The 25,112-nt window shown below is 41.6% G+C and overlaps 2 protein-coding genes across 2 annotated transcripts in view; one reads left to right on the forward strand and one right to left on the reverse strand.

The window, feature by feature from the left end:
- The window catches only part of LOC134004672 (dnaJ homolog subfamily B member 9-like), a 435,649-nt gene that overhangs the window by 196,675 nt on the left and 213,862 nt on the right, over positions 1-25,112 (reverse strand). The window lies entirely within an intron of this gene.
- mdfic (MyoD family inhibitor domain containing) lies at positions 1,929-24,504 on the forward strand. Its single transcript, XM_062443908.1, has 5 exons — positions 1,929-2,193; positions 2,537-2,703; positions 4,700-4,810; positions 17,343-17,720; positions 22,271-24,504. The coding sequence occupies exons 2-5, from the start codon at positions 2,607-2,609 to the stop codon at positions 22,519-22,521; spliced, it is 837 nt and encodes a 278-aa protein (XP_062299892.1). The 5' UTR covers positions 1,929-2,193; positions 2,537-2,606; the 3' UTR covers positions 22,522-24,504.

Raw genomic sequence — 25,112 nt, forward strand, 5'->3', positions numbered from 1 at the left:
TACACACTGCAAGGTCAAAATCCCATTACTTAAATGCAATTTTATCCATGATTTTTTTCTTACAGGCGACATCTCTCAAATATACTGTATCTCCACATGGCCACCCAGATAGGCAGGCTGAAAGCACTGCATGCTGGTTAACGGAGTTCTTGGCTTTGAGCAGCTCTAGGGGATGGAGTGAGGGAGTATCTGTATCCAGGTAATTACAGTCTGAGGGGGCACAGAGGTCCTCTGTGATTACACATCAGCCCTGTAATGGATTCAACACTTATAGACGGAGAGAGAGAGCTGCATTCCTTACCTTCCCATCGCGAAGGCAAGGGACGGGTGGGTGAGAGCAGGCAAGGCGGGGCGGGGTAGGTAGGTGTATCTGCAAGATGGATTACGTGGGGTTTGCCGAGTTCAACATTGACACAGATTCATCGTAAATCATTATGCTGGGGACCCGGAGTGATTTCTGCATTAGGAGCAGAAAATGGAGTTCAGCCAGTCAATGAGGGAGGGCATATTTCACATCAATCACCTCCACACTCTCATGTTACCAAGGCTTAAATCTCACTTATACTGTTACCAATAGGGTTCAATGGCTATGATGGCAATCAGCAAGACACTGACTGCACTAACAATACCCTACTGACTACACAGAGGACTCAGCATGGGGCTACCTTCCCATTTATTTAAAGTGAATTATATATTAAATGAAATGGAGAAAATTTAAAGGTGATGTTGGATGTTGAGATTGAAATCATGATGCATATTTATAGTTTGCAGCAAACTTTTCACTAATCTTGGTGAACTTTCCAGCTGACGTCACAAGTTTGTTCACATTCTCCATGGAGATGAGGATGAAGGTTGACAGGGATCAAACCAACCACACTCCAGATATTGAAGATTGCAATGAAGCACTGTTCTGTGTGTGGTGAAGTAGAGATTGACTGATGTTTTGTTTAAACATGAAAAAATATGTCATATGGGCTATGAATATACAAATGTACTGTGTTTCTTTTTTTGGTTGCCATAAATACATTCTGCATTATATGTTATCCTACAGAGTGATGCACTTATAGTTGGGGTAACTAGAGGCCTAACTAACTACCTTAAACCTTTTTTGAACAAACTATTATCAAACTCCAATAGCAGAAATCCAAACAGACTTAACTGATCATTGATTTACAAGAACACCAATCACAGATGTAGAGCGTGAGAAAATCAACTTTTTTTAACCATGTTTTACACTTTAAGTCTCTGAGACCACAAACAGAAGTGATGTGTGATTTTTCTCCAACATCTCAATTCAAAATCATGTTCATAATCAACCCTCATAAAATCAGGAAAAGTTATGAAGTAACAATGTGATAGAACAGCTGTTAAAGATGACACAGGGACACAGTTATTTAACATGTAGGAACTTGTAAATCAGCCATAACCCTTCACTGAATGACACTCTGAATTATCACCATTGATGACTTCATTTGATGTCACTCGTATGTCTTACCCTGTAAAAGTGTTTTAAAGTGGAGGAACAAGAAAGTATTTTACAATGGAGGATTACAAAATCTACTAATTCTGAAATGATTTGACACATGGGATATTAATATAAGGGTCATTTTCCTTTTGAGTACAATATCTAAAAGTTCTCAGGGATTTCATAATGATGTGTTAATATAGGCCTAATGTATTGGATTCATATGTAAATATGGTGAACAAGTCAGAATTGCAAAAAGTGTCCCACATTATCCTAATCCACCCTATCTTCATTTTTTACTTAGCCTATTTATTTTTTTTAACTTAAGTTTAAGTTTGTTTTTCGGGGAGGGCTCTGCTCACTTTCTCTGCCGCCAAGAGAGGCAAGGGGTGAGGAAGACTGACTGTGCTGCAGGAATCCGGATATGATGAAAAGGTTTCAGACTGAACTATCCTGCACGAGTTACCGCCTCTAAACGTCGAAAGCGTCGCGAGGACGATTATTGACTTTTTTTTTTTTTTTGGTGCGTCAACAACATCTGTAGCTACAAAGAAACGCCTGAACACACTGACAACGAAACTTAAGGAAAAAGTTTTTGGGACGCTAACTTACACTCTCACCCAGTTTCTTCTTTTTTTTTCTTCTTCCTAACTTCTCGGGAAAGAGTGGGAGGAAGGAAGGATGGGAATAAGTCAGATTTGAAGCAAGGGAGTTGACATGTTTGAAAGGTAAGTTATGCTCTCCAAACAATATGTCCGTTTTAACTATAAACAACACTTAAGAAGCCTCCGTCGTTTTTCGATAAAGAAAAGTGAGTGTGTGAGCAAATGGGCTGCGTATGGACTCTTTCAGCAAGTTTCTGTCAAAAGCGAGAGAAGTGGGAAATTTCCACATTTTTTTTACTGCAGCTCGACGTCACTTTCTCGGTGTGAATAAGCAGACGACTCTCTCTCTCTCTCCCTCTCTCTCACTCACTCTCTAGTTGAGTAATGACCTGTAATGTGTTGCTTTTGTGTTTGCGAGCCTGTGCTGATGATGGTGATGATGATGATGAGACGTTGGTTTTCACAGCGCTGAGGGCTGAGGAAAGGGAGGAACTGCTTCTTCTGCCGTGTGTGTGTCCCACAAAGACGACTGTCTGATGTCCAAGGAGACTGTGCTTCCTGCGGATGGGCCGGCAGGGCGAGGAAAGGGCCCTCAGCAAGAGACACGTCCCCTGTTGTCAGCCACACAACAAGGTGAGGGCACACAGGAGAGGCCAGAAATCAATAGCAGGGGAGGTAGAAGTCAAAAAATTCAGGTGATCAAAGTGGGGTCTGGGGCTTCATATGGGCCAGCATGGTGTCTTTATTTGTTTATTTTCCCAATCATGATAAGATAGTGACAGAAAACTCTTCAAAGAAAGTGTCAATATTCCCAAGCGCTGCACTGATTCATACCTAGCATCATAGTAGTCCTCATCTGTCCACAACCCAAAGATGTGCCTGCTTTAATGGACAGTGATAAGTAAAAAAGTCCCTGCTATATTAATGCATAGCCTAGCTCACGTGCACATTGAGTTCTTTCTTGTGAATGTTTATGGAGTGTTTTTCTCTTTTCTCCTTGCTGCCAGTGCTCTGGAGCTGTGCTATAAATATCTGTGACATATTCACTCAAGAACTCATGTTGCAAGTACTGTCTAATGTGACAGAAAACAGTCTAAAAAGCAAATATAGAAAGTGAGTCAATGAATGCGTTCACAGATTACTGGTGCATATCAGCACTTATCAGTCTGCATGGGACAATATCAGCCTTGTCTTCTTAAATTATGTTCATGTGACTTTGAGTATACATCAGTATCTGTGCTCCAGTGTTAAGCCTTGATAATGTTTTTGCTTTTTCCCCTCAATAAAGTCTGAAGAAACGCCCTGACTATTAACAGCAACCACAGCCAATTATAGTTTTTAATTAACTTTCTAGTTGCCCCTAAGATTATCACATGTAAAATAAGCTTACCCCCACACCCCCTTTTCATTTTTCTTCAAACAAGCAATGAACCGTTAACCATCCTATTTATACCAAGCATCATTATGGCACTGTCAAAAAATAGCAAAGTAGGACAAAGTAAGCAATCACTGGGGCTGCTGGATTGCGAATGGATTTTCGCTGGACCTTCAAAGGCGCTTGCAGTTAAGACTGGATTTCCCCTCTCTGGGGACTGTAGATGTACTGAGAATAGACCAATTTATTTCTAACTGTGATCACAAAATACTGCGATGCATCACACAGCACTGCTGCTAACGTAACTGCTGCTACCATACATCAGCTCCAAGCTGAGATATGTGCTATATCTATCTAGGGCTCCTGGCCTTTGCCCATCTATTCCACTTGCCCATCCATCATTGCTTACAAACAGAAGGAGCATTGGTACAAACTTATCAATACGTCCAGTTTTGGTAAACATGGTTGTTAGATTTTGCTGAATCATTCTTCATTCTTTTTTTTTCTTTTTTTTTTATCTTAAAGGATCACAGCAAAAGTGGCTCAAGACACTGTATGTTACCAAAAAACTTGCAGGCTTTGAGAAAAACTTTGGGCAATGAGCAGGCATCTGGCACCAAACCAGTGAATAAAGTCATTGTGGAAGGTTTATTTACTGAACAAAGCAGCAGTGTGCAATGAGCAAAGCGTCAGCAAGTCCTGAAGTCAAGAAGCCAAAGAACACGGCTTAGAAAGATGAGTGAAACTGTCTCTCTGTTTTTGCACAGCTATCAGGGTTAGAATTTGTGCCTACATACTTTTTCCAATTTAGATGAATGCTGCCTTTATGGCAGTGAAAAAGACGCTTGGCAGGTAGAGCAAACCCAGGAGCAGAGGGAGAGAAAATGAGATCCAGAGCTCTGGCAAAGCCTTTACCTGAACCGCCCCACCATGTTGTGCAACCATTTGCCAGCAGCCTGTGTTTTTTCTGGCAAAAATAGGCAGAGCAGCCTCTTCACCTTCTGGCTCGCCCAGCTGTCCATGATATTTTGTCCACTGTGGCTGACCTGCCGTAAAAGTTTACATCTGTTTTTGCAGGAATAGCTGTACACATTAATTTGGAACAGTTAAGCTGGTAATAGGATAACATTAAATTAAACAACCGAAGCCTTCTCTGTTAGTCACTCTGCAGCATAATATTTTTGTTTCTTAACTTTGAGAGCAACAGGTTTTTCTTCTTCAGCCATGTGTAACATTTAATGCTTGTGACCCTAGATGCTTGTGACAGTGAATCATCAGGAAGAACACCGTCTCCCAGGAAACCAGCCACTGAAGGACAAAGTCACGTGACCAAGGAGAAGTCTAATTATTGCGAGCCTGTAAGAAGTAAGTTTTAACGACCTGGGAAAGCTGTGGGTGGACAGCAGGATATCTCAGAGTTATTTTTAATGATAAACAACAATGAGCCGTTTAATTGGACTGAGTGAAAATGATTAACATATTTTGCTTGCATAGTAAGATGGTTGAGCTTAACGGCAGTAGGTGTTTAGCAATGTTTTATTTAACTTTGAAATAATTTCATCCTTCTTTTTTTCTTAACATGCTCCAACTGTCATGTGCATGCATGAGGCAGGGTCAATCAGCCAACTAAAATATTAGCTTCAGTGTTTCCAATTAAAATAATATCAAGATAGCACCGAGGTCTCTTGGCAAGTGAGTGGTAACATGCATGCTCTCTCATTCTGCCATAATGACCAAGACTTGGCGGGTTTCTCCACTTCTGCTTCTCCTTCCAACCTTCAGCCCAGTGTTTTAGAAGTGGGGAAATCCTGTTTGTGGTTCTGGCATTGGCTGTCTTAACGCACTGATTGCAAAATAGCCACAATGTTTTCACCCTGCGCCAAACATTTACCTATTGGAGAAGAATTGTGCCAGCTGCTGGAGGCATTTTTTCTGTTGAACAGTGTCGGTGTCATGCAGCTTTTTAGTCACAGGCTGAGACAATGTTGCAGAGGTGTATTTTTACTACCAGTAATCTACCGTACCAACAACATTCGTTTTAGTTTTTTCCTGCATCTTTAATTCGGGAAAACTTTGGAAACATATGTTTTAACTCTGCAATAATCATTGTATTATGCAAATGTAATGACACGGGGAGGTTTTACAAAACAATCATTTGGCATTGAACTGCTTCAGTTGTTAGCTGGTCTAATTAAGTCTAGATGAACTCTTGTTCAGCAAAATGACTTGATACTGAGCAATAGACTGTAGGTCACAAAAGGAAACTATCGAAAAGCTTTGTGTGTGTGTGTGTGTGTGTGTGTGTTGTATTGTTCCTAAGAAGAGTGAGATGTGTCAGCAAAGGCTAATAGCAGCTAATTGCTTCCATCCATGTAAGTGCCTAGCTATAATAAGGATTGTGTTTGCATCTGACACAACAGTTCTTTTGTTTCTAGGTTGTTAACTTTTCCAGGGCGCCTTTTCCTGCCTTTTTTTATTTTTTATTTTTTATTTTTATTAAGCTTAATGACTTGCCAGTGGCTTGTTTACCGAAGCAGCAAGGGAAAGAGATTCGGTTGCAAAAGAAAAAAAAAAAAGAAAAGAGATTTTCTGTCAAGAGGTCTTTCTAGCTTGGCAGGTGTGTGGAGTATTGCACTTCTGGAGGGAGGCATGCTTTTCTTTCATCTCAGCAGATAAGCCCCTGTGACAACAGTTTTGCGTTGTAATTGATGTCACCCCCCCCACCCCACCCCCTACATGCACACACATCTCTCTCTCACACACACACACACACACACACACGCGGAATGTCTGGTGAGGGAATTTTAGGAGGTAGGAACACATGCTACTTCTCTTTTGTGAGAGTTACAAGAACATAAAATAGTTTTGTCAAATAAAGGCAAAACCCCAAAATTTGTGCAATGATAATCTTTGTGAAAGTTTATTGGACCCGTGTCTGTTTGTGGTTAAATCAGTGTCTTTACATTCAGGGCGGCTCAAGTTAACCTATTTGTGTCATGGACCCTCGCAGTCTCACTGTGGATTTGTTTGTTGAGGTGACCAATCAGGTTGCTTGCCGGCAGGGGTAATTGAGAGCCCTCTTCACTGCAGAAACAGGAAATCAATAAGAAATCATCTGCCTGGCTACATCCTGGCCCATGCTGTTTTTGCCCCCCCACTGTCCGATTTAAAGCCTGTGTACTGTGTGTGGACGGTGACTTTTCACAACAAGAGGAAGCCTATTGTAACGTTGTAATAACAACACATATCCTATTACAGCCATGATAGCGTTGTTTTGACAAGTTGTCTTTTTAAGCACTTGGGTTCTCCTAAAACAGGAAAGTAAATATGGCAGCTGTTCCATAATAATTGAGAACTTCTTTTTTTTTTTAATGGAGCACAACACACAATTGCTTGAGAGTGCTGTAAACACTGTAATAGAGTGACTGAATCTTTCCACAAAACTGCAAAAATGAATCATCAGACAATTTTGAAGTGTGACCTAAAAAAAATCTGAAATGGCTGAAATGATCATCCTGAGGTTTTAAAAATACACAAAGTTAAAGTGTGGATGTTGCTGGGATTGTCAGCCGTTGTGGCTTGCTAGACAAAAAAAAAGTACAATTTAGCCCTGCCTGTAAGGCTGTCGTCAGTGAACGGTTCCTCTGTGGCTCCGCCATCCTGGGGGAGGAGGGAGAATCTTGTGGGGGAGACAGACATTCCTCAAGAGACTGTTCTGGGTTTTCAAGCAGCTGATATCTCCTGCAAACAGGGCTGTGGCTCTCCAGCCCTTGCCTCGAAATAAATTGCTACCACCCAGCACCAGTTTTAGGAGTTTAATCGTCACATTATTCACTGGATTGTCAAATACTCTTTTTTTTAAATGCTTCTGTGGTTGATAAAGATGACCTTACTAGCTGCTGAAGAACAGTTCAGTTTTTTTTTCTTCTATTTTTTTTTTATCTCTGGCAAATTCTGAAAGAAGCAAGGTCAAATAACATGACTCTTCTTTTTAAAGAAAGACATTAGTCTGGCCTTTGTGTGAATCTCTGATTGGATTCTTCAGTGGCCAACCTTCAAGGTTACTACCTGTGCGTAAAATTGACCTTTTGGAAGTGAATTTGTGACCCTAAAATGGATTGTTTAATGGAAGAGTGACACATATCTGCTGTACCTGTTGTGCAAAAACAGTTTTCTTGACAGTAGAACAATTAAGATTTACATTGAAAACCATGAAGTGTTATGATTGAAATGGAAACGTTTCTATGAGTGTCACTCAGTTGAAACAAAGGGCAAGTGCTTCTTCATCATCATTTTAATCATCAACGCTGAAATGTTTTTACTGAATCAACATTCTCCAACTGTCACTTTGCCTCATGTATATTCCAAAGTTACTTAAGTAGTTTCAGACTTTTTAACCTCATGCCATTTTTTTTTATCCCCCAGAATATTTTTTTCAGCCATAGGAACTGCGTGACGATTGTTGTTATGCAAGATTCATATCTTTATTGTAATCCTCAGAGCCCTGTCTATGCAGACATAATGTGTCTAAAGCATAGGCCTATTATAAACTGAACCGTAATTTTCAAGTGATTACTTACCAGTGGGTCATGGAATCAAAAACTGTATAAATAGGGTGAAATGCTAGTGTAGGGGTTGATTAAAATGGCCATTGTAATTCTACCTCTGTTGTAATTATTTTCTCATTGTCTTGGTGCAGATAGATTTCATATGGGAAATTTCAAGTGTGTTAATTAGCATATTTTACCCGAAGTGCCCGAGCCTATTCACTGTTAAATTCTTTTTTTTTTTTTTTTGAAGATATTCAAAATACTTGAGCCAAATGATTAGATATGCATACCTCAATTCATGAACTGCAGTCGTCTGAGTGGTTATCTGAGATACAAGGCAACATATATGGGTTTTGATTGTGGAGGAAGAGAGTATTTTTTTATGATTATTGCAGATAATATGACCATTCACAGAGTTCTCTTTCCAAGTTGTTTTAACACCAATTGACCTTTGTGTCTATTAATGCCTCTTGTACAGCACATTTCTGTAGTGATGGAAGAAGTATTCAGATCTTTTACTGAAGTGAAAGTATAGAAAAGTACAAAAGTCTCATCAGTGAAATGCATTGACATGTTGAAGGAAATGTGTTTGTTACCAGACATGGACACTTTCACAGTGTTTGCTATTGATACATATTCTATTATTGGTTTGTTTAGACTGTTACCATGGATGCAGCAGTTTGATATTCCTGTTGGCGGAAGTGGGACTGATTGTAAACACTTCCTATTACAGGGCATCATACTATAGATTATAACCAGATAGATGTCTTTAACGTAAAATGTGTCACTCTCTCAAATAAATGTAGTGAAGTAAAAAGCACAATATTTGAATGTGGAGTAGAAGTATAATGTAATGTACAATGGAAAGACTCAAGCAAAATTTGAGGTACTTGTACTTTGCATAAAAGTACATATATGTACTTTTGCATTTTAGTCATTTATGATGCATTTTATGTACACATTATACAGTATAGACTGATGGAATAACTGTAGTCTCCTCTTTCTTTTCTATGATATTTTCCTTGTCTGTTTAGCCAAGGTTTGGCTCAGCTCATGTTTACTGCCTCCCTAACCAAAGCCACACAAGACAGTGTTGGTGCCTTTCAAAAGCCACTCACAGAGAGAGGGAGCGCAAAAAAAAAAAAATCAGTCAGTTCAAATGAGAGCAGCGCAGGGGGGATTACTTGGCCTCTAACAGGGTTTTGGCTCCAACATTAAGGTTAAAACCCTTTTCTATTACTGAGATCTCTGCTGATGTTGCCCCCGCCAGCCCCGACCCCCTCGAGCTTCCAGCTCCTTGCCCCCTTCATGTTTGCAGGTTCAGTGCCTCTCTGCTAGGTCATTCTGTCAGGGCCCCTGATCAGTGGAGGGTGACCGGGGACCAGGGGATGGCTCCCATCCAGACAGCCACAGCCGACACAGGCCCAGGCTAGTGCGATCCTCTCCCACTCCCACTCCCATTGCCACCACCCCCCCTCCTCTCTTTCAAGCCAGAGCTAAAATCGATACAGGCGTCTCCGTGTTTAAAAAGCCACTCAGAGGCAGACGAGCACCTCTGTCCCAAAGGCTGATCTCTCAGCTTAAGGCCTTGATTGGCATCCCGAAGATGCGAGGCGCTGACCCACAGCTGTCCCATTAGCAGAGGGTTAATGCTGAGATTGATACTGAGCAAATAAAGGAACTAGGTGTCGGGGTATTTTGATAGACTGCCTATCCCCTCTCTGACCCACAGACAGACCTCAGCTGTATTTTGGCTTTCAGGGAGTGGTAGCGCTATGCTGGTAGATCCTCATCTCTGACTCCAGGAGTGGCTGCTTCAGTGTAACACACAAAGTGGATCTGCTGCAGATTGCACACTGTATTTATTTGGTGTGTGTGGTTGTCTCTGTGTCTGCCTTTTTTTTTTTGCATGTGCCCGTGTATGCCTTTTGTGTGTATGTCTGTGTGTACAAGTACGGCTGTGCGCATGTGCATGTCTGCGCGCCTGCCGTTGAATTTCAAACAAGTGAGTTTCCTGTGGAACTTCTACTTCAGCGAGGAGATTTTGAAGGCGGTGGAATATTTGAGTCATCGATGTAACTGAAACTGAAAATACCCCCTCCCCTCCTTCCCCTCCCCTTCTTTCCCCTCCCGTTCGCTCCTGCTCTGTTGCTCCGTTTTTGTTTTGAGTCGTCAGTGAGGAGAGGGTGGAGCACGTTTTTGGAGTGTGGAGCCTGGCAGCTCCCTCAGGCCTGCTCTGAGTCACGTCATAATTGATCTTTCTAGAAATTGCGGTAGCTAGCCGTATAAAGCCTAAATCCGTGCAAGATGTGCAGCTTTTTAAAGATACTGCAGTCGCACATTCGGCTGTCTTTATACTACACTCTTTCTCCCCTCTTGGATAGTAAGAGACAGATGAGAGAGAATGAAAGGCGTTTTGACAAAGCTCAATGCAGAAACACGCTCATACAAATTCGCGGAAATGAGGAGAGGAAGAGAATAAGGCACCATTTAGTGTCTCTCACAGCAGCCAGGTTGTTAGGCTTTGAACGCTCCTTGATGTCTTGCGTTCTGCTACATTAGTAGCACTCAAATTAGCACCGTGCCAAATTCCACACAACAGTGGAGAGACCAGACACTTCAGTGGCCGGAGCTTGGGGGTGTGGGGTAAGGCGGAGGGGGTGAATGACTTCCCTTCAACATGATTCATGTAAGAGAAAATGGCATCTCATTGGGAGTTTCAATGATTTAGATAGCAGTCAGACATATTAATTTGGGAAAATGTTCCATTTTGAAATCAAAGGATAATTGATGACCCCCCCCCCCCCTCTTTCCCTCACCCACCAACCTTCCCTTCCCAACACACACATACACACACCTTAACCAGCTCCATGCACCGAGTACGCTGAGAGGTTCATGTCATCAAATCAAGCTCTTGTCTTTCAAGTTGCCTTTGCTACTGTAAAATGTAATTAAGCAGAACAAGGTCCGAGGGGGTTATTTTTTCCACTCAATCAGCAGCAAAATTTGAAATTAGTAAATCCCTGACGCCCCGCTTCTCCCTTTGTTGGGTGGAGGCGGCGGCAGTAGGGAAAGGAGGGAGGGGGATAATATTAAACGCTGTCTTCAAGTGTCACTTCCCCTTCAGCAGGTTGGAGGAGCCAAATTTGAGTGACTGTCACATAGAATTACAAGACGGTGAAAAAAAGTATGTCGCCACTGAAGACTGTCCCTCACATATTGGCAAAAAAAAATCCAGGGATGGGAGACGGGAGAAGGGATTGAAAACCAGACAAAAAAAATGTGATTTTTTTTTTTTTCTGCTTAAATGAGATGCTATGCAATATGATCAGACCTGACAGGTGAAGACAGCTAATAGAGTTCCGTTGCAGGGGTACCATAACACCCCCACATACACATACAGAGCATGTCACTTTTGCTTGATGAGGATCCAATATCAGAGCAGGTAATTTAGCTATCCTCAGCGGTCATCATCATCATTTTATCTTGGATAAACACAAAACATTATGTGTGTGTATTCGCTGACAGGGCCACGACAGCCGTGTGATGTCCAGAGTCACTTTTTTTTTTTCATATCTGTTGAAACAAGTGACATTTCTGTTAGGTTGCCATCCACTCTGTGTAAACGCTCAGATTTGGTATAGCGCCCACGTCTTTACACTACTAATTTTCTAATCAAATGCTCATTCTTGGTTACCATTTGACATCACCAATTTTTTTCCTTAATTGACGCTGCTGATATCATATAGATACTAATCACAGCTCTGGTTTTTTTTGTTGTGATGGAACATTTGAATGATGATCCGTCCAAGGCGTCCTTCTAGACAATAAAGAAAGTCCTTGTCCCGGAGTTTGGAAGGTCAAACGGTAAACGAGGCTTTGATACGCCCAAGGAAAATTTCAATCAGAGCCCTTTGTAATAACATTCATTGTACTATTTTCCTCCCTCTCTGTCCCTCTCACTCTCTCTGCAGTATAATTCCCCTGGTTTTGCGTCTATAAATATGGACAGGGAAGATGTATAATTTCTAATGAGAAAATATATCCCTTGGATTGAAAGGCAGGGGCTGTTCCACACGCTGCTGTTTGTTAGGAGGAGAGATGATACCTCAGGCTGTTTTGGTAGAGAGGAGGAGGAGGAGGAAGAAGAGGGGGGGTGGTGGTGGTGGTAAAGAGGAGTCTGGCTAGGTCATTGCACATTTACAAATTAGCATTTCAATCATGCAGGTACATGGGCAGCCGAGCAGAAAATATACATGTTTTTCTAATACATGGCACCAAAAGATAAACAAAACACTGACCGTGTTAGTAGAATTAGCATTTCAGAGCTAGCTGGTGCTGTGTATCCGGCCCGTTGCTGATTTTAGGAGTTATAACAAAAATGAAGGTGCCTCCTCCATTCTCATATCCCATTCAGTGTTAACTCACCTTGTGTAATAATGGCTATTAGGAGATGAATACAAGATCTGGATTGTGGTGTTTATTTGGCTGACATGATGTGACATTTGAATAACTGTATGCTCTCTATGATGGGCATTCTAATAAGCCTACGCAAACACCTTTTCGTCTCTCTTCTCCCTCTTCCTCTCTGTCTCAGGGGCATTAATATTAAAAAGGACTGAGCTTTAGAAAAACACAGAGCTTGTGGTTGTTCAATCTGCTCCCAGCCTTACCTGCGACTCTCTGGCGTAGCGGTGTGCAAATGAGAATCTTCATACTGCCCTGTTTGACCTCTGTGTTAGACTTTCATGTTCTTGACTATTTTAGAATTCTTGTTTATACAGCTTTGTTTCAGTTGACATGCATACATGCATATACCTTCCTGGTAGGTCTGCCTGCCTCTGTCTATATGTGTGTGTGTGTGTGTGTGTGTGTATGTGTGTTCCAGTAGGCTTGTAACATATATATACTCCTCCTCTTCTTTCTACAGTCTTTTGGGTGCAATTTCCAGCTCCCTCCTCTAGGACCTATTTTCTGTGACAAAAACGGAGGTGTATACTCAGTTTTACATACAGAGCGATCCCCCGCACAGCTCTGGCGCAGCTCCAGCGCTCTCCAGGCACTTCGGTGCTCGGTCCCTGTGTGGCGCAGCCACTGAAGACTCAGTGACAAATGGCAATTATATTTGTGTGTTCTTCATGAATCCATCAAACACTGGCCTTTTAAAAATGCTCCCCAGATATTTGAGGCTGTCAGCTACTAGTAGCTGGGACCAAATTGGGATGCTGCTTAGACAGTCAAGAACCACTCACCCCCTAGTTTCCCTTGTGATGTGTGTGACAGCGTGTGTAGGGGAATACCATGTTTTATTCAACTACAAATGTACACTCTCAACAGTTGTTGATGTGCTAGAAATAGGGCGGTTACAAGTCCAATTTGAAGTGTGTGTGTATATGCGTGTGTGTGTCTGTGTAACTGTGTCCAGCTCTTCCTTCAAAACATGCTGTTTTAATGCAACCTGTCAGGCTGTGTGCATTCGGTTATCTCAGGACACCTACCCATCTCACAGGCTTGTGGCAACAGCACAACTTGTATGATTTTTTTTTAAAAACTTGCTGTGAGTTGTTCATATGAAATTTTGATGCAAGTTGTGTTTCCTGCTGTGTTCTAGGAACAAGGCAGTAGCAGCGTGTCTGTGTTGCTCTGTCAGGATTTATTATCAGACGCAGCTTATATTTGCATAATCAGTTGAATCCTCAGATGAGGAATCAAACTTTATGTTAAAAAATGTCATTACCCCAATATCGTATATTATCTTATTATTATGAAGTCTAGTCTTGTGTAGGCCCATCATAAAAGGTTGTAAAGTTGTATACACTTGTGTAAAGTAAAAACAAATGACAAATACAGGCTATTTCCTGTATCTATCTTTTACACAGTTTTACAGCGTACACTCAACAATCAAATCAATTATTTTTTGGGAGATATTCACAACTTTTTTCTTTCTTCTTTGTACTGCATGTAGAGTGAAAGTTTGGCAGCATAGCACAATTCCAACTGGACTTACTGTACTTCTGCTTTCTCTCATTATGTCTTCATTTGTCTCATGGTGACTGTACAAGTCCGTCATTGCCATCTTTGACAGTATCATCATTAACGTGATCAATGATTATGAATATTACTCCATCGCGTCCATTCGTCTCAGTCACCGTGTTCATCAGGATAAAAATAAAGACTGCGACTGTGTAAAGACTATCCAGGAACCTGCCGCTGAAACGCGCCGCTCCACAGACTCAAACCGCTTTTTATAGCTTTGCAGCGTGTCAGAAACCTGAGTTGCCGCTCATGTACTCTGGGTTTTACGTGGTGGTTTCTTAATAACTATTTATATTTTGGTAAATTGAAAGCTTGACTTCCTCAGAAGGAAAGGTAATTATGCCTCCCGGTCCACTTTGGCCTTTTTGTGCATGAATGTCTGTGTTCGTGTGTGTTCGTGTGTGTTCGTGTGTGTTCGTGTGTGTTCGTGTGTGTGTGTGTGTGTGTATAAGCCCATGTGACTAGTTCTCTATCCTGACAAAATGACTGCGTTATATTACGCAATATGCTACGGGTAACAGATGTGTTTGCTGTTTTGTATTAACTTAAAAATACTCAAGACACATGATAATCTTTATTTCTATGGAGTGTTAGATGTGCCTGATTTGCAGTGTGCGTTGCTTGTGTGTGTGTGTGTGTGTGTGTGTGTGTGTGTGTGTGTGTGTGTGTGTGTGTGCGTGTGTGTGTGCGTGCGTGTGTGCGTGCGTGTGTGCGTGTGTGTGTGTGTGTGTGTGTGTGTGTGTGTGTGTGTGTGTGTGCGTGTGCGTGTGCGTGTGCGTGTGTGTGTGTGGTAAGTTTGGACAAGTTAATCATTAGCTGTAGAGGAAGATTTCACCTGTCAGCCCCATATTGTCAGCCTGTGCTTATTATGTTTAGACATGAAAATATGCAGCCACATCAAAGGAATCAAATGATATGAAAAGAAACAACCGTGTGATCAGAAGAAAAGGCTGTCTGATTTCATTGCTTGTAAATCGTTTGACTAAAAACTTCAATTTCCAACGGTTGTCCAACATTTTTCATGAGGTGGAAAAAGGACAAATATGACAGAATAAGTCAAACTTGTTGCTAGTATGGTGCTTGAAATACTGCCCATTCATGAGCTAACTTTTGCAATCTGGTTTGTGATTTTTAATTAAGAGTGAGGGAGTTACAGAAAGAAAAACGAAAAAAAAGCACGGTTGGCCTGTGCACTCTGAAGAGACACAGAAGAGAGATCCAGATCACTACAATGTGATAGTTTCACAGATTTCACAGATCAAAACATTTTCTTGGTAAGATGAAAATCCTCCTTTGTCACCCAAGTAAGGACCATAGTGTTGATTTGTAGAAAACCCCACTATTCTGTGGCAGCTGTCTTTATGATAACGGCTTGCCAGGCTTTAAAGAAAAACTGATGAAAAAAAACACTGCATAGTTAAAAAAAGGAGCATGAGACGTAGCAAGTTGCAGCTGTCAGGGGTAAAACTGTGGAACAACAACAGATGTAGCCTCCTTCGGATCTCATTGTTGGCAAGCTTTAGTCTCTCCTCACATTGTCATGGGCAAGCTGTAAGGCTTTTGTCTTTTGGAGAAGGAAAACCCATCAACCTGGTCTTAAATCACTGCATAATAAATTCTATCGTGTGCTACCCAGTTGTCTAATTCAAATTGCATGGAATCCTGATCCCTAAAGTCTATATTTGTTTATCGAAGCAGCATGCAGAAGCCTGAATGAGGAGAAGGCAAAACCCAGTGTGTGTATTTAATTGCTTTGTTTTACATCCACATTCACGTCCGGCCTCTCCCAGGGTGATGTGTTGTTAAAAAGCACGAGGCCTGATTCCCACACTCTCTCCCTCTCTTGTTAACTGTAATTGCGCTTGTTGGTGAGCTGACAGAAAGAAAATAGAGATGGAAAGAAATTACTAGCATCATATTAAGTTCTATGTTTGCATGCACTTTGGAAAATCTGTTGAATTCTGGACAGCTGCAAAGGTTGTCTTCATGTTGTTTTGTGCAGATGTTAAATGAGGCCTAATTCAGAGTCTGGTGGTGCAGATACCACATGTTCAATGTATATAAAGAAAGAATAGAGTATAGAAAGATAGAATAGAGAAAAAAAAGAATAAGTATGGTTCACACAGACAGACTTAAAAAGAGATGAATAATTCACAAAATCTCAAGTTAAGCGTGCACTTCTGGCGCGTGCACATGCACAGTGGCTCTGATGTGGAGGGAAGGTAATGTAGGAGTAACTCCCAGTAGAGCTGAATGTGCAAGTGTTCCTCTCAGTAAAATGCCACCTCCTTTGCTCACTCACATCCTTTGCCTTCTTTCTTATCAGACAGGTCGCTGTCTCCTGACTTTCTGTGGCTGTCACACATATACTCAGAAAGACTAGTTGAGGCCATCTCTGAGCTTTCAGAGGAAAGGAGATCATTACTGTTGCAGACAGCAGCTATTTTGTATATGCACAGTATCACAGACTCTCTTTCCCTTTTTTCTCCATTCATCTCGCGCTCTCTCACACTGTCTTAACTCACCTGGGTACTGCTCCCACAAATGACTTTCTGCCTACAGCAGTGGCTTTTGTGATCCTGTCACATATGAGGTTCCGATATATCTTTCTGCTTCTTTCTGTCATTCCGGGTTGTTTGCTATATGATCAATATCATGTTAGGAGGTAGTGGAAAGATTTGCTGAGAATGATTTAGCTGAGATTGGTGTGTCTCCATCACTGTGTTCGGTTTTGTAAGACCTGAACATCAGAAGCTACAGCAACTTTATACGTGAATAAAATGTATGAAGTGCAAAGTGTAGAGAGTGCAGACAAAGTTCCCTTCAACCTAATTAAAGTTACAGGGTTATCAAGGGTTTACATCTGAGGGTAAAATAAATTGCAACTTTTTGTCGGCCATGAAATAAAAACTATAAACATAAGTAAACTATCAAAGTACATCAAAGTACATCAGTGATTTCTTTGAATGTTTTTCTATTGTAGTGTTTGGGAGTGTTCTGTCCTCAACATTCACATCAAATATTTATGTATGAATAAACAAACAACAACTTTGATTGGTTACATTCAATGTACTGTCTCACTGGATTTGGAATTGAGTTAAAAATTAAATCTTTTTTTTTGTTTTGTTTTTTTAATAAGAACCTTTTTCATGCAGGTATTTCAGCTAAGAAAACTGAAAGAAAGATGAAATACTCATTGGAAATTGAATCACTTAAAAGTGCCCCTAAGAACTGATTTTAAGCAACTGCACTGAATCTACACACCCAACTCTTTAATAAACAGGAGTGAAAATCATATCCTTTCCTTCCAGCTCAACCTCAGTCTGAGTCTAAGCCAGTGCCCTCGGAGCCTGACGAGGGAGACACCGCCAAGGACCAAAATGGCATCGGCCACAACAGCACTGGCACGCCTGCGCTGAGTAACGGCAACGGAATCCACCCTGGCATCGGCGGGGCCAGGGCCACGTGCACATGCTCCTGTGGTGCCAACATCAGCAAGGGTGCCATGGGTGGGTCAGGGCCTGACCCAAGGGCAGCGGCGACGGTAGAGCAGCCCAGGAAGCAGACATCTATGCCCGTGTCGCAAAGGATGCAGAAGAAGTTGAGGTCCAGCTTGTCAGTCAACAGTGACAGCAGCCGACGCAGTAAAGGCAGTTCCACCGGGTCGCAGAAACCTCCTTTACCAGAGGGTGAGTATTCTGTACACACACCAGGCAGTAATGACAGCAAGTAGACTGCAAACCTACCCACACATACACATCCACACATCAGCCGTCGTACTAACTTTTCTAACACAACAAGCCTCGCTTTTTCTGCATCCCACCTTCTGTTGATCATAACTCCATTCATCATTCATCCGTCTCGAGCTGATATACAGGATTAGAATCGGGGCAGGTCAAGACCTTTTTGAAGTGATTTCTACTGTGTATATAAAGCAGGATCCAGGTATTTGTAACCAGTCGTGCTCCACATATTGCAGCTGTGAGAAAAACTCCATTAAAACACATTAATTGAATTAGCTTGTTATGTAATTTATCAGAGTATGTGCTATTTCCATTATTAGATTATCTATCTATTTCTATCAAGCACTTTTTCTCAAACAAAAAGAATAAAGCAGACATATATCATGTTGTACGAGGTTTAACCTGGATTGTGACTTGATTGGTATCAAGAGGCAAAAAAACCTGTTCAACCCTGTCACACAGTAAAATGAGACCGCTGTCAAACCATCACCATTAACATGAGTTCTATATTGAGGCGGCTACTCTGGGGAGGCTTTCTTGAAATTATACCTTTTCTTATAAGATATTGATAATAAATTCTTACCTTTTCTCACCTTTTAATGATGGGGAGTGCATGACCTCTCGTATTTATCACCCCCGTCAGGCAAATGACATCTAATCCCACTCCTGTGGCTTTTATTTTCTTTAACAACAACTCAGAGAGTCCGTTTGCCATGCAGGGAAGTCATCACTTTGTCAGGTGCAAGGCCGAGGTGAGTCCAGTAATGAAGGCGGTTGACTGGTCCCTTTCCATTGGGGAGATAGGTGTGACCGTCTAACGAGGCCTGAGAGCACAGGGTGCCTATTAAAAGTCGTGACCAGCCTTCTCCGGGCCCCTCATGGCCCCTCACACCTCTCCGGGCCTTTTCTGGCTCTCCCTACATCCCGTCAGCACCACCCTGGCACTCATTAACAGGGCCCTATCGCACACTCCCCCCCCCCCCCCCCCTCCAACTACTGTGTTTGTGGACATGCATGTGTTCCGTCTCCATCTGCAGCACGTGCAATGTGAGGAGTGAGCCATGTTTCTTTAAAGTACAGGGGCGATGCCTACTTACTTGTCAAAACCCAAGGCCTTCGCCGTTTCGTCTTTTTACGTGTGCTTGTACTCCAGGATGAGGATGAAAAATAAGATGTGATATTATGTGTTACTGAAAGATTTATAACGGTCAGGTTGAGATATAATTTTAAATGAAGGAGAAAAGTAAGCAGTCAGATCTTTATTTGATGGTGCTTTACTTGAAATATGCATCATATCGAGTTGCAGGCAAACAAAACAAGTAGGCACACACATACACACACATACACACACATCCACAACACCTTGTAGATAAAGGTGGGATGCATCCACCAGAGATATTCCAGACACGTCATGTTTTCAACGTCTTAATTGGTAAAGAACAGAAGAGAGAGGGTGTAAGGGAAAAAAAGAAAACAACAGCAGCTCAACAAGTCTCTCATTATGGCTTTTGTGTTGCTTATTTGCAGACATGAGCTCTCAGAATCAATATGCTCGCTCTCAACTATTTATTTCCCCCTGGAAAAAGCCAAGCTGTTGTGTTTGAATGTTTACACGGATTAACATAATCTGTTTGCCTGTGAAATTAGCCTCCTAAACAGCCCCCTGAACACAGGAAATAAAAGGCGTAAGCTAGCAGGAGCTAGCTCTGGGGATTGTGTTGCTCCCTGTGTTTCTTGGCACATGCCGTCGGCACCGTAGCCAATCTGTGATAACGCAGCGGCTTCTGAAGGAGTTATTTACCACGCCGCTTTTGTTAAGCAGGGTGGGTAGTCTCAACTCTTGTCAGCCAGCTTGTGTTTTGCGTAATTGTGTGTAATCAGTTGAGGTCTTCAAGCTGCTTTAGTCTCATTTAGAGATTTAGGGCCAAGGCCGCCAGCGCAGTTTCTTCATCTTTGCCCAAGCTAAAAATGTGTTGGTACATGTGTGTTGTGTTAGCTCCAGTCCTCTAGCTTTGACTTTTCCCTCAGTCATGCATTATAAACAGGCCTGCTTTAAAGTGCATGTTGTGGACCTCCACCATCCATCCCATATCCTCTGCCCTCTTTACCCATGTGTGCCTTCTGTGCATTCCCATGGCCACCAAGGCTTTGTCTGATCAATCTCTCTCTTTTTATCTTAGCCTGACTAGCTATCTTGCCCTCTCTCTCCCTCTTTGTGAGTTTGAATGTTTTGCACAGCTTGCTGCTCTGAGGCCCATCCAGCTTGTTTTGTGTCATGCCGCTCCCTTTTTTTTTGATGTTAGCTTTCCAGATGTCTCAAACTATTTCCTCAGAGGCGCCGGACGCTGTTTTTGGCCCTGCAAATTCTGGGCTTCATCGCTACTCTCTGACATTAAACAGGAGCGGTGTCAGTGTGCGCTGTTCTGTCTGTCTGTTGGTTGGTTTCACTCTGTCTCTGTCTTGCCCATCTGTCTGTCTGTCTCTCTCTGTTTTCATGGAGATGTGCCTTGCGTCCAGCTCTCTTGTGTACAGTAAAAGACCCCCCCCCTTCCTCTCTTTCCCCTCCTCTTTGCTGGCTTCTCTAAGATCTAGACTAATCGCTGGTGTTGAATTATACATCCAAGTGAATAGCTGAGATGGCCAGCCGCTGCTTAATGCTTATGTACTGTGTTTTTATCGTATTCACAGTATACTGTTACATTCTGAACACTGGCATGGCTATACCCTCTGGGTCCTTCAAAGTTTGTTAGGCTGAACTTTGAGGTTTTGTGTATAGAGCTGTGGCCGGGCAGTGTTTATTGCTCTCTTTGGCATTTTGTAGCACTCAGATGGCACGGCAGTACAGTGCACACCAGTATAGAATGTGGTATGAACCTTGTTATGCCAGCATGAAACAAATCCACAGTCCACTATCTACCCAACAGCAATTTAGTGCGTGTCCAAGCCAGATGTTCAATAGTGAAGGATTTATTCTTATGCATCTCCCATCACTGCCAGTGTTATTGCCTCAGATAAGGATAATAAGATGCATTCAAACTTCAGGCACCCTTACAGACACACACGTGCACACACACTGGTTCGTTTCATGTTCCCTTCTCTATCTTGTTTGTATCACAGTCGGCTAGTGCTTCTGGTCAGCTCTGCAGCCCTGAGCACCGAAAAAATAGGAAAAAAAAAATTCCCCTCTACTTTGATTAATCAAACATGAGCATCCAGCGGTCCTCAGCTTGCCTTCCCATGCCGTCCTCCACACTCTCCTCCTTTCCCTTTCCCTTTCCCTCTAACCCAATCAGTAACAGCCCCTTCTGACAGCTCAAGATGGGCTGATGAAAGTTATGCAAATGCACCCTGTTTGTAATGCTATTTTTCTGCATCCATCCACATCATGTCTTTTTAACACTCCAAAGCAGTGGTGCTGCGCTGGCCTTGGTTCAAAAGGCAGACAGCTGCAAGGAGTGTTTGCCAGGCGCACTTACTGAATGATAGTAGGATTTAGTGACTTAGATACAACTACAGAAGTTCTGGTGTGAAGCAGCTTGATTAATGAGAAGATAAATGATCTTATTTGTGTATCTGTGAGCTAAACCGTTACCAGTCTATATCTAACCATATACTGACCACTCAAGAATTTTATTCCAATTACACTTTGTAAATAAAGCTTTACTAATTGGAAAAATTGAGCTCTAAAAAATGATAGACAACTATAGAAAATTGTATATATTTTTTTATTAGATTAGATTACTGTATAACTCCTTGATATTGATGATACATTACCATTCAAATTTTAATCAAATTAATTTGGGGATTTAAACTCTGTTTTTTGCATCTTGTACTTAATACATACTAATCCATATTTCTGAGTAAGAATGTTTTTAAACATTTTTTTACATTAACTATTCAAACCAACACAGTAGCATTTTAATGTGACCTGTAACTAATTCAGCCATTCAGAAACACATTTGTGATGGTTAATGGGCACATTTGTAATTTAAAGGGAAGCTCTTCATTGCTGTGAAACAACAAGCTGAAACTTGCCACCAGCCATATAAAGAGGATGTGTGAGGAGGTTAAATGTTAATCAGTGGTGTGAGCATTGACGGCATTAATCCACCTATTTGCCAGGGAGAGACTCTTGGACTTTGGTAATCATCTTTGTGTGATCAACCTAGCAGTTTGCATGATAATGCCACAATTATTTAACAGTCCGTTAATCAAAACTGCAGGAGAGGAATTCATTTCTCTGAATTTCTCTTATTTCCTTCAGCCCCCCTGCTTAGTTGGCCCTCACCCCTTTGCCACATACCTCTTCTGTTCCACCAGTCTGCCAAGCATGCAAATCCTCCCTCACTCGCTTGCTCTGCTTTTATTAATAGACACTAATTCTTTTTGTGAAAATCAAATTCAATACATTTAGACTTTTTACATGATTGAATGCTTTTTAAAAAATCATATATTTATTTCACTTTTCACCCTGATTGGTTTTGACGTGGAACCAGACTGCTGCGTCCACTGCATCTTGGCCTGCCTGTTCTGCGAGTTCCTGACACTTTGCAACATGGTGGTGGCGCAGGCCTCGTGCGGCACGTGCACATCAGAGGCTTGCTGCTGCTGTTGCTGCACCGAGGACATGGGCGACGACTGCAACTGCCCCTGTGATATGGACTGCGGCATCATGGATGCCTGCTGCGAGTCATCAGATTGTCTGGAAATCTGTATGGAGTGCTGCGGCATCTGCTTCCCCACATAGGAAGGCCGGTGCTGGCATGGACCGGGGTTTCTCTGCAGGGGATAACTGGACCCTGGACGGAAAACTAGAAAGAAACTGCTGCTGCTGTCATTTTGAATTCAGCACCAGACAGAGGGAACCACAGTGTGCGTGTCTGTGTGTGTCTGTATGTGTATGTGTGATGGTCAGCACATGTGTTTGTAATGTCTTTTTTTAAATGTGTCATGACAGTTGAGTGTGTGTGAAGTAGTGTGGTGTGGTTGAGGAAAGCATGCTTTGAAAGATGTATTTTGACACTGGGCTTCTCCATCAAAACCAGCTCAGCAGGGGCTAGAAGTAACTCCAGATAAACTCGCAATATGAACATGTCAATTAAATATTCAGTGTATAGTTTTCTGTTGTTAAGTATTCTATCCTTTGCGTAAAAAGAAGTACTATCGCAGACTGTCTTAAAGATTTTATTGTTACATCAGGAATGCTGTCTAATTGTATCTTATCTTGCCTCTTTTTTCATTTTGATGACTGATATGTTGCATACACTAACAAAAATGATGAACAAAATTATCACATTTACTCTGTTTTAGTTTTCAGTACTTGTTTTAGTTTTTTTTTTTATGCTCAAAAACTGAGGTAACAATCTTAGTACCGTACAACACTGTAAAAGGTTTATGTGACAGTTCATACATTCTTTGTTGCATACTGTAGTTTTTGCAACTCAGATTTCCATTCACACATACCTACTGTAGCACTGTAGAACAGTTGAAACTAGTGAAATATTAAAAGGAGAATCAGGACATCAGAACATTAGCTACTTTCTGAAACTGTTTTAGGAACAAAATTATTTTTTTCTTAAATGTTTTTAGCATTTTTGGGATTGTAAGAGGCATATAATTACAGAAAAAAACTGCACAAAATTGCTGATAAGCTCATATTTGTTTACTAAATCTTACTAAGTGCTGGAATGTGTATGAAAACTTTTTGACCAAAGAATCTCATCTCGCAACTCCTGATCTGGCAGTATTTGAAGCCTTGGGTTGACTGGAAATACAGTGCATACATTTGAATACAAAGTGTTAGTTTTCTGCAGTGTTAAGATATATAGTTTGTACAGTCGTATGTCTTTATTTCTATGAGAGTCCTCTAATGTCAGCCATCAATGATTAGGCTTTGTCGGCTGCATATGGTACAAGCCTTTTCTGTGATGCTATTTTACATACATACTGTGTAAGTATGACTTGTTGAACTGCACTCTGTTCATGAGGGGTGTGATAAGGAATTAAAAAATGGTGACCCTGGTTGCCATATAAGCGGCTTTCGGGTATCAAGCCCAGTGACTCACAATACAAAAAAGGGAATCATGAACTGTCATGTTGAAATGGTAAACTAATGCAGGGTAAAGGCAGTTTTCTTCTCCTTTTTTCCCCAGTTCCCTTAATTCTGTGTATCTCGAGATGAGTTTGTGGTGAATCACCAGTGGAGTCATTTTCAGATCCGCTTTGATGTTGTTTAAGTGATGATACTTAATACTGGCCCTCATTAGCACTACTTGCTAAATGGTAACATAAAATGTCCCTTCCTAACGCCAAGAAAGATAATGTGCTGTCATGTGCAGCTCGTCTTAATGGCGCGCTGTTATTGTGTATAAGGAAGTTGGATAGGCACCTCTGCAGCAGATAATGTGCAGAAAGTAAACCTCATTTTCATGTTTATGATTAACTCAAGCCACAAGTTTGTTACAGGCTAAAGAGTGTCAAGAAAACACTATATAGATAATGTGAAGAATTTATCTACAAGAAAAATTGTATACATGTAGCTACAGTAGTTTTCCTTCTATATTATACTGTTTTTTTCCCAGTTCTGTACCTTACACTTGATTCTTTTCATTCTCGTCTTGATGCATCCTCTCTCAAGTTGGAGTCCATAGCTCATTTTATTAGTTTTATACATTATCTGCAATCTCAAAGAGAACATTTTCTAAAATAAAATAAAAAATATATTAAAGTATTAATGTTTTTTTGCACTCATTTTACATAGTGTGGGTTTTGTGTTGATGATGCAGTTATTTTTTTAAACTCGTCACTCAGTAGACATTATTCAACATTCATTATTATTACAACAACCAGTGGCAGATTTTTGCGTTTCAGAAATCTTTCATAATTGCTAATTTGCAGATGAATCAAATGAGACTTCTCTGTTTCAGTCAGTCTTTAATTTCTCCTTGTTTCTTCAGTGGATAGGGCGGCAGGAACAAAGTGTGAGTTTCACATCTGTAACCTCTCCCCCCTGCCCCTTCACAGCTCTGTGTTGCACAGTCCTCATCCTCTGGTCCTTCTTCTATGAGAGGGGATGCTCACCTGGCAGCAGCATTAGCACTAACATGGAAACATGGCCAACAACACTTAGTGAGGTCATCAGGGAGCAAGGACCTCCTGCTGGCTGGAACAGCAGTCTGACCTTCAGCCAACACCACCCCCTGTTAACCCCTCAATTAACCTCCACGTCAGCCCCCCTGCTGGAAGAGCAGAGAGGAAGAGACCCCCCCCCCACCACTTCTCAAACCCCCATCCCCTTCCCAGTTCCATTCTATCTTTATTTCCTTTTATCATTTTCTG

This window comes from Scomber scombrus, chromosome 22, assembly GCF_963691925.1.
Source record: "Scomber scombrus chromosome 22, fScoSco1.1, whole genome shotgun sequence".
Taxonomy (NCBI): Eukaryota; Metazoa; Chordata; class Actinopteri; order Scombriformes; family Scombridae; genus Scomber; species Scomber scombrus.